Source organism: Oncorhynchus nerka, linkage group LG18 (genome assembly GCF_034236695.1).
Source record: "Oncorhynchus nerka isolate Pitt River linkage group LG18, Oner_Uvic_2.0, whole genome shotgun sequence".
NCBI classification, from domain to species: domain Eukaryota; kingdom Metazoa; phylum Chordata; class Actinopteri; order Salmoniformes; family Salmonidae; genus Oncorhynchus; species Oncorhynchus nerka.
In genome coordinates this window covers 12,458,069-12,467,984 of record NC_088413.1, presented here as the reverse complement: position 1 = coordinate 12,467,984, position 9,916 = coordinate 12,458,069, and the positions used below count along the sequence as shown (strand labels likewise).

At 50.5% G+C, this 9,916-nt stretch overlaps 1 protein-coding gene across 1 annotated transcript in view; it reads left to right on the top strand.

The window, feature by feature from the left end:
* The window catches only part of si:dkey-92j12.5 (multiple PDZ domain protein), a 166,460-nt gene extending 158,244 nt beyond the window's left edge, over positions 1-8,216 (top strand). The window contains exons 36-38 of the mRNA XM_065004530.1: positions 102-205; positions 3,243-3,366; positions 6,775-8,216. Of these exons, the coding sequence (XP_064860602.1) occupies positions 102-205; positions 3,243-3,366; positions 6,775-6,921 (375 nt within the window). The 3' untranslated portion in view covers positions 6,922-8,216. The remainder of the gene's footprint in view (positions 1-101; positions 206-3,242; positions 3,367-6,774) is intronic.
* The last annotated feature ends 1,700 nt before the right edge of the window (positions 8,217-9,916 follow it).

Genomic DNA, 9,916 nt, shown 5'->3' with positions numbered 1-9,916 from the left:
CTCAGGTCTCTCTCCAACCCAATGTCTATATGTGTGTTTCAGAGGGGTACAGCAGAAGACAGCGTTTCAATATGGATGAATAACGTCTCGTTGTTCTTCAGGTGCTGACTACAGGGTCGGTGGATGAGGACTGCGGAGGAGGACAGGGTCAGAGGGATGTAGGGCTCCCCTCTACAGGGTCAGCTACCCTACACAACAACATGAGGTAGGACTCTGCTGCTGTCGCATGTTATAAAGAGGGAGAAGGTAGAGGAGGCTGAGGATAGGGAGAGGGGGAGGAGGCTGAGGACAGGGAGAGGGGGAGGAGGCTGAGGACAGGGAGAGGGGGAGGAGGCTGAGGACAGGGAGAGGAGGAGGAGGAGGCTGAGGATATGGAGAGGGGAGGAGGCTGAGGATAGCGAGAGGGAGAGGGGGAGGAGGCTGAGGACAGGGAGAGGGGGAGGAGGCTGACGACAGGGAGAGGGGGAGGAGGCTGAGGACAGGGAGAGGGGGAGGAGGCTGAGGACAGGGAGAGGAGGAGGAGGAGGCTGAGGATATGGAGAGGGGGAGGAGGCTGAGGATAGCGAGAGGGAGAGGGGGAGGAGGCTGAGGACAGGGAGAGGGGGAGGAGGCTGAGCACAGGGAGAGGGAGAGGGGGAGGCGGCTGAGGATATGGAGAGGGGGAGGAGGAGGAGGCTGAGGATATGGAGAGGGGGGGAGGAGGCTGAGGATAGCGAGAGGGAGAGGGGGAGGAGGCTGAGGACAGGGAGAGGGAGAGGGGGAGGAGGCTGAGGATATGGAGAGGGGGAGGAGGCTGAGGATAGCGAGAGGGAGAGGGGGAGGAGGCTGAGGATAGGGAGAGGGGGAGGAGGCTGAGTACAGGGAGAGGGGGAGGAGGCTGAGGATATGGAGAGGGGGAGGAGGCTGAGGACAGGGAGAGGGAGAGGGGGAGGAGGCTGAGGATAGGGAGAGGGGGAGGAGGCTGAGTACAGGGAGAGGGGGAGGAGGCTGAGGATATGGAGAGGGGGAGGAGGCTGAGGACAGGGGGAGGAGGAGGAGGCTGAGGATAGGGAGAGGGGGAGGAGGCTGAGGACAGGGGGAGGGGAGGAGGCTGAGGATAGGGAGAGGGGGTGGGAGAGGGGAGGAGGCTGAGGACAGGGAGAGGGGGAGGAGGCTGAGGATAGGGAGAGGGGAGGGGGAGGAGGCTGAGGACAGGGAGAGGGAGAGGGGGAGGAGGCTGAGGACAGGGAGAGGGGGAGGAGGCTGAGGACAGGGAGAGGGAGAGGGGGAGGAGGCTGAGGACAGGGAGAGGGGGAGGAGGCTGAGGATAGGGAGAGGGGGAGGGGGAGGAGGCTGAGGACAGGGAGAGGGAGAGGGGGAGGAGGCTGAGGACAGGGAGAGGGGAGGAGGCTGAGGACAGGGAGAGGGGGAGGAGGCTGAGGATAGGGAGAGGGGAGGGAGGGGGAGGAGGCTGAGGAGAGGGGGAGGGAGAGGGGGAGGACAGGGAGAGGGGGAGGAGGCTGAGGGCAAGGAGAGGAGGCTGAGGACAGGAAGAGGGAGAGCAGGTAGAGGAGGCTGAGGACAGGGAGAGGAAGAGCAGGTTGAGGAGGCTGAGGACAGGGAGAGGGAGAGTCGGTAGAGGAAGCTGAGGACAGGGAGAGGAAGAGCAGGTAGAGGAAGCTGAGGACAGGGAGAGGAAGAGCAGGTTGAGGAGTCTGAGGACAGGGAGAGGAAGAGCAGGTTGAAGAGGTTGAGGACAGGGAGAGGAAGAGCAGGTTGAGGAGGCTGAGGACAGGGAGAGGAAGAGCAGGTTGAGGAGGCTGAGGACAGGGAGAGGAAGAGCAGGTTGAAGAGGTTGAGGACAGGGAGAGGAAGAGCAGGTTGAGGAGGTTGAGGACAGGGAGAGGGAGAGTAGGTAGAGGAGGCTGAGGACAGGGTCAGGGAGAGTAGGTAGAGGAAGAGGGGGAGGCTGAGGACAGGGCCAGGGAGAGAGGAAGAGGAGGCTGAGGACAGGGTCAGGGAGGGGGAGGAGGCTGAGGACAGGGAGAGGGAGAGGAAGAGGGGGAGTAGGTAGAGAGGCTGAGGACAGGGAGAGGGAGAGCAGGTTGAGGAGGCTAAGGACAGGGAGAGGAAGAGGGGGAGGAGGCTGAGGACAGGGAGAGGGAGAGCAGGTTGAGGAGGCTAAGGACAGGGAGAGGGAGAGTAGGTAGAGGAGGCTGAGGACAGGGTCAGGGAGAGTAGGTAGAGAAGGCTGAGGACAGGGCCAGGGAGAGTAGGTAGAGGAGGCTGAGGACAGGGTCAGGGAGAGGGGGAGGAGGCTGAGGACAGGGAGAGGAAGAGCAGGTTGAGGAGGCTAAGGACAGGGAGAGGGAGAGTAGGTAGAGGAGGCTGAGGACAGGGTCAGGGAGAGTAGGTAGAGAAGGCTGAGGACAGGGCCAGGGAGAGTAGGTAGAGGAGGCTGAGGACAGGGTCAGGGAGGGTAGGTAGAGGAGGCTGAGGACAGGGTCAGGGAGAGTAGGTAGAGGAGGCTGAGGACAGGGTCAGGGAGAGTAGGTAGAGGAGGCTGAGGACAGGGAGAGTAGGTAGAGGAGGCTGAGGACAGGGAGAGGGAGAGTAGGTAGAGGAGGCTGAGGACAGGGTCAGGGAGAGTAGGTAGAGAAGGCTGAGGACAGGGCCAGGGAGAGTAGGTAGAGGAGGCTGAGGACAGGGTCAGGGAGAGTAGGTAGAGAAGGCTGAGGACAGGGCCAGGGAGAGTAGGTAGAGGAGGCTGAGGACAGGGTCAGGGAGAGTAGGTAGAGGAGGCTGAGGACAGGGTCAGGGAGAGTAGGTAGAGAAGGCTGAGGACAGGGCCAGGGAGAGTAGGTAGAGGAGGCTGAGGACAGGGTCAGGGAGAGTAGGTAGAGGAGGCTGAGGACAGGGCCAGGGAGAGTAGGTAGAGGAGGCTGAGGACAGGGTCAGGGAGAGGGGGATGTCGGGATCCTCTCCACAGGATCAGCTACCCTTCACAACAACATGAGGTGGTTATGTACTGCTGTTTATAAATGTTTAGCTCTATAACACATTGATTCTCAACTATTTTGTCCCTCAGGGCCACCGTATAGCAATATCTGAACACTGTATTTAATCAATGCTTTTATAGAAAATGGTCAACGCAGACAGTTTGTTTAAAACTTTTCACAAATGCAAAAGTTTGGTATGAGCCGTTGCCACACATCATTTCAGATAGAGAACCTGACATGTTGTTGATGTTATCTCTCCTACAGTCCCCAGTTTTATAGAACCATCAGTCTGGACAGAGGAGCTCTGGGTCTAGGCTTCAGTATAGTAGGAGGGTTCAGCAGTCCCCACGGAGACCTGCCCATCTACGTCAAAACTGTCTTCGGAAAGGTAACTGTCTATTTCATTTAGAAAGGTAACAACAGGCCTCTATTTCATTTAGAAAGGTAACACAGGCCTCTATTTCATTTAGAAAGGTAACACAGGCCTCTATTTCATTTAGAAAGGGAACACAGTTCTCTATTTCATTTAGAAAGGTAACTGTCTATTTAATTTAGAAAGGTAACACAGACCTCTATTTCATTTAGAAAGGGAACACAGGCCTCTATTTCATTTAGAAAGGGAACACAGGCCTCTATTTCATTTAGAAAGGTAACACAGGCCTCTATTTCATTTAGAAAGGTAACTGTCTATTTAATTTAGAAAGGTAACACAGGCCTCTAAATCATTTGGAACGGTAACACAAGCCTCTATTTCATTTAGAAAGGTAACACAGGCCTCTATTTCATTTAGAAAGGTAACACAGACCTCTATTTCATTTAGAAAGGTAACACAGGCCTCTATTTCATTTAGAAAGGTAACACAGACCTCTATTTCATTTAGAAAGGTAACACAGACCTCTATTTCATTTAGAAAGGTAACTGTCTATTTCATTTAGAAAGGTAACAACAGGCCTCTATTTCATTTAGAAAGGTAACAACAGGCCTCTATTTCATTTAGAAAGGTAACACAGGCCTTTATTTCATTTAGAAAGGTAACACAGGCCTCTATTTCATTTAGAAAGGTAACACAGGCCTCTATTTCAATTAGAAGGGTAACAACAGGCCTCTATTTAATTTAGAAGGGTAACAACAGGCCTCTATTTAATTTAAAAAGGTAACACAGGCCTCAAGGTAACACATTATTTTAGTCCTCAATGTCAATTCAATATACCTATCATTCTACTGTAAATTCCTTGTTTTCTTACAACTATCAAAAGTTACTCGACTGTCTGGCAACAACCAGTAGAAAGTCAAACAATGCAGCTGTGTTTGATGCCGTGGAGATTGATGCAGCGTCCCTCTGTCTCTCCCTCTGCATCTGTCCCTCTGTCTCTCTGTCTCTGTCTCTGCCTCTCTGTCTCTCTCTCTGCATCTGTCTCTCTGTCTCTGAATCTGCCTCTGTCTCTCTCTCTGTCTCTGTCTCTGTCTCTCTGTCTCTCTGTCTCTGTCTCTCTCTGTCTCTGTCTCTCTGTCTCTCTGTCTCTGTCTCTCTGTCTCTCTCTCTCTGTCTCTCTGTCTCTCTCTCTGCATCTGTCTCTCTGTCTCTGAATCTGTCCCTCTGTCTCTCCCTCTGTCTCTGTCTCTGCCTCTGTCTCTCTGTCTCTCTCTCTGCATCTGTCTCTCTGTCTCTCCCTCTGCATCTGTCTCTCTGTCTCTCCCTCTGTCTCTGTCTCTGTCTCTCCCTCTGCATCTGTCTCTCTGTCTCTCCCTCTGTCTCTGTCTCTCTGTCTCTCTCTCTGCATCTGTCTCTCTGTCTCTCCCTCTGCATCTGTCTCTCCCTCTGCCTCTGTCTCTGAATCTGTCCCTCTGTCTCTCCCTCTGTCTCTCCCTCTCTCTCTCCCTCTCTCTCTGCATCTGTCTCTCCCTCTGCATCTGTCTCTCTGTCTCTCTCTCTGCATCTGTCTCTCTGTCTCTCTCTCTGCATCTGTCTCTCTCTCTGCATCTGTCTCTCCCTCTGCATCTGTCTCTCCCTCTGCATCTGTCTCTCCCTCTGCATCTGTCTCTCTCTCTGCATCTGTCTCTCTGTCTCTCCCTCTGCATCTGTCTCTCTGTCTCTCTCTCTGCATCTGTCTCTCCCTCTGTCTCTGTGCATCTGTCTCTCTGTCTCTCCCTCTGCATCTGTCTCTCCCTCTGTCTCTCCCTCTGCATCTGTCTCTCCCTCTGTCTCTCCCTCTGCATCTGTCTCTCTGTCTCTCCCTCTGCCTCTGTCTCTGCATCTGTCTCTCCCTCTGCATCTGTCTCTCCCTCTGCCTCTGTCTCTGCCTCTGTCTCTCCCTCTGCCTCTGTCTCTGTCTCTGCCTCTGTCTCTGTCTCTGCCTCTGTCTCTGCCTCTGTCTCTCCCTCTGCCTCTGTCTCTGCCTCTGTCTCTCCCTCTGCCTCTGTCTCTCCCTCTGTCTCTCCCTCTGCATCTGTCTCTCTGTCTCTCCCTCTGCATCTGTCTCTCTGTCTCTCCCTCTGCATCTGTCTCTCCCTCTGCATCTGTCTCTCTGTCTCTCCCTCTGCATCTGTCTCTCCCTCTGCATCTGTCTCTCCCTCTGCATCTGTCTCTCTGTCTCTCCCTCTGCATCTGTCTCTCCCTCTGCATCTGTCTCTCTGTCTCTCCCTCTGCATCTGTCTCTCCCTCTGCATCTGTCTCTCTGTCTCTCCGTCTGCATCTGTCTCTCTGTCTCTCCCTCTGCATCTGTCTCTCCCTCTGCATCTGTCTCTCTGTCTCTCCCTCTGCATCTGTCTCTCCCTCTGTCTCTGCATCTGTCTCTCTGTCTCTGTCTCTGCATCTGTCTCTCCCTCTGTCTCTCCCTCTGCCTCTGTCTCTCCCTCTGTCTCTGTCTCTGCCTCTGTCTCTCCCTCTGTCTCTCCCTCTGTCTCTCCCTCTGTCTCTCCCTCTGTCTCTCCCTCTGTCTCTCCCTCTGCCTCTGTCTCTCCCTCTGCCTCTGTCTCTGCATCTGTCTCTCTGTCTCTGTCTCTGCATCTGTCTCTCCCTCTGTCTCTCCCTCTGTCTCTGTCTCTCCCTCTGTCTCTCCCTCTGTCTCTCCTCTGTCTCTCCCTCTGCCTCTGTCTCTCCCTCTGTCTCTGTCTCTGTCTCTGCCTCTGTCTCTCCCTCTGTCTCTCTCTCTGCCTCTGTCTCTCCCTCTGTCTCTGTCTCTCCCTGTCTCTGCCTCTGTCTCTCCCTCTGTCTCTGTCTCTCCCTCTGTCTCTGTCTCTGCCTCTGTCTCCCCTCTCTCTGTCTCTCCCTCTGCCTCTGTCTCTCCCTCTGTCTCTCCCTCTGTCTCTCCTCTCCTCTGTCTCTGTCTCTCCTCTGTCTCTCTGTCTGTCTCTCTGTCTGTCTCTCTGTCTCTCTGTCTCTGTCTCTCCCTCTGTCTCTCCCTCTGCATTTGTCTCTGTCTCTCCCTCTGTCTCTCCCTCTGTCTCTCCCTCTCTCTGTCTCTCCCTCTGTCTCTCCCTCTGTCTCTCCCTCTGCATCTGTCTCTCCCTCTGCATCTGTCTCTCCCTCTGCATCTGTCTCTCTGTCTCTCCCTCTGCATCTGTCTCTCTGTCTCTCCCTCTGCATCTGTCTCTCTGTCTCTCCCTCTGTCTCTCCCTCTGTCTCTCCCTCTGCATCTGTCTCTCTGTCTCTCCCTCTGCATCTGTCTCTCTGTCTCTCCCTCTGCATCTGTCTCTCCCTCTGCATCTGTCTCTCTGTCGCTCCCTCTGCATCTGTTCCTCCCTCTGCCTCTCCCTCTCCCTCTGCATCTCTCCCTCTGCCTCTGTCTCTCTCCAGGGAGCAGCGATTGAGGACGGCAGGCTGCAGCGCGGGGATCAGATCCTCTCCGTGAACGGTCACAGTCTGGAGGGGGTCACCCACGCCGGCGCCGTTGCCATACTGAAGAGGACCAAGGGAACTGTAGTCCTCACCGTACTCTCCTGAGTGTAAAGTCCTCACACAACCGTCTGTCGCTCCTTTGATGATGTCATCAGCAGACTACATCAGGGTTGTGTTCATCAGGAAACAGACAAAACAGGGAGGGACTGTCTGAACTTCATTTACATTCATACACATTCATTTATGTGTTCTGTTGCAAAACGTTTTGCTACGGTGTGTGCTAATGAACACGACCCTGTTTATCTCTAGAAGGAGGTGAAGATTCTCACAGAAGAATGTCTTCTATATGTCCTCCTAGATGTAACGGGCTCTCATTGTAACAAAACTATGAACCCTGTAATGCATTTCTATGTGTCTGTGTACATCAATATTGACCTCATCATACCAGACTACTGACTACTCACATCACTGTCTCCTTCTAAATGCACCTCATCATATCAGACTACTGACTACTGACATCACTGTCTCCTTCTAAATGCGCCTCATCATACCAGACTACTGACATCACTGTCTCCTTCTAAATGCACCTCATCATACCAGACTACTGACTACTCACATCACTGTCTCCTTCAATATGTACCTCATCACACCAGACTACTGACTACTCACATCACTGTCTCCTTCTAAATGCACCTCATCATACCAGACTACTGACTACTGACATCACTGTCTCCTTCTAAATGCACCTCATCATACCAGACTACTGACATCACTGTGTCTCCTTCTAAATGGACCTCATCATACCAGACTACTGACTACTGACATCACTGCCTCCTTCTAAATGGACCTCATCATAGCAGACTACTTACATCACTGTCTCCTTCAAAATGGACCTCATCATACCAGACTACTGACCTCACTGTCTCCTTCTAAATGCACCTCATCATACCAGACTACTGACTACTGACATCAGTCTCCTTCTAAATGCACCTCATCATACCAGACTACTGACATCACTGTCTCCTTCTAAATGAACCTCATCATACCAGACTACTGACGACTCACATCACTGTCTCCTTCTAAATGAACCTCATCATACCAGACTACTGACATCACTGTCTCCTTCTAAATGCACCTCATCATACCAGACTACTGACGACTCACATCACTGTGTCTCCTTCGAAATGCACCTCATCATACCAGACTACTGACTACTCACATCACTGTCTCCTTCTAAATGGACCTCATCATACCAGACTACTGACATCACTGCCTCCTTCTAAATGGACCTCATCATACCAGACTACTGACATCACTGCCTCCTTCTAAATGCACCTCATCATACCAGACTACTGACTACTCACATCACCGTGTCTCCTTCTAAATGCACCTCATCATACCAGACTGTCTCCATCACTGTCTAAATGCACCTCATCATACCAGACTACTGACTACTCACACTGTCTCCTGTCTCATACCAGACTACTGACATCACTGTCTCCTTCTAAATGCACCTCATCATACCAGACTACTGACTACTCACATCACTGTCTCCTTCTAAATGCACCTCATCATACCAGACTACTGACTACTCACATCACTGTCTCCTTCTAAATGCACCTCATCATACCAGACTACTCACATCACTAACTAACACACTCTAATGATGCAAGAACAAATGTGGCAATAGATGCCAAGACTCTCCAATCTTTTATATTGGCATTTAGGTGTAGAATTTACATTCGAATTAAGAATTCAAAATGGGAGCCTTTTTTTCCCTCTCTTTCTTTCTCTGTTTCGTTAGTTGCTACCTGAACTACATGAATAGGATAACATTTATTTCTAATTCATTACGTAACTTTATACTTCGATCATGTTCATGAATGTATTAATGTGACTGTTATTTAACCATTTATTTATTCTGTTTTATATGTTGCCTGTAGGAAGGCGTACTAACCTGTACTTTTGTTTTATTATTTAATATGAATGTCATTTAGAAAGAAACGATTCAAGTTTTACGAGATTAATTTTCTACGTGTATAGATAGATATATTGGTATTTTAAGCTCTTCGGCTGCTAATACTGACTACTTCATGTATTGTAATTTACTGATATACTGCCAGCTTACTATAGCTACAGCTATTACTAATACTATATACAGGCTGGATGACAACGCGCCGCGTGCATCGATGAGGCAGAAGGTCACGTGGTGTTATGATTCTGAACGGTCCGATACCTAGCAACAATGACAACAAGCCGCCACGTGGGGGAATCGTAGGTGGCTCATTTCAGCTCGTTCTATCTTGTTGTTGATACCATGTTTTGTTTTGAGGTGTTTTGACTCATTTCACGTTTGTGCTAATATAGCAAAACATCCTCTAGCTAGCTAACCAACAACTGTAAGGATGTATTTGTGACAACAATTGCTCATTGTGTAAATGTATTTATGTTTTCAATAAAAAATATAGTTTCCAACACGCCAAGGCAACTTAGTCTGTTTTGCCCCATAGTTGTGCACGCGTCGGTTTTTGTTGCTAAACAACCAACCCGTCTACGCGGAATAGATCAGTACTTATCACACAAAGAAACATTGATTCTTATTAATCAACCAAAGAATCGAAGAATAAACCAATCAATGATGGGCGCTGATCTGTTTTGCATCGGTATAGAATGGATGAAAGAAACGACTTGTCAGTATCTCATTTCTGCAATGCAATAGTTATATACTTTATTTATCTATTCATTGTGTTTTATATATTACATTTACATTTAAGTCATTTAGCAGACACTCTTATCCAGAGCGACTTACAGTTCTTCCCTGCTAGAACCTTTTAGGTTCTGGAACCTTTCAGAGGAGTGTTTGTATAGGAGAAGGTGATACCTGTATTCCGTATGTTACTCCATATGTCATCTGTAGACAAGTCAGTGCGTCAAATTTGTGCCCCGCTAGAGCTGCCTCGGTCAACTGTACGTGCTGTAACTGTGAAATGGAAACTCCTAGACGTCCTTTCTGAAGGAGCTGTATGTAGGGAATAGGGTTTCATTTGGGACGCACCCTTGGCCTTTTGAGGGACTGCATTACCAATTAAACACACTGCTC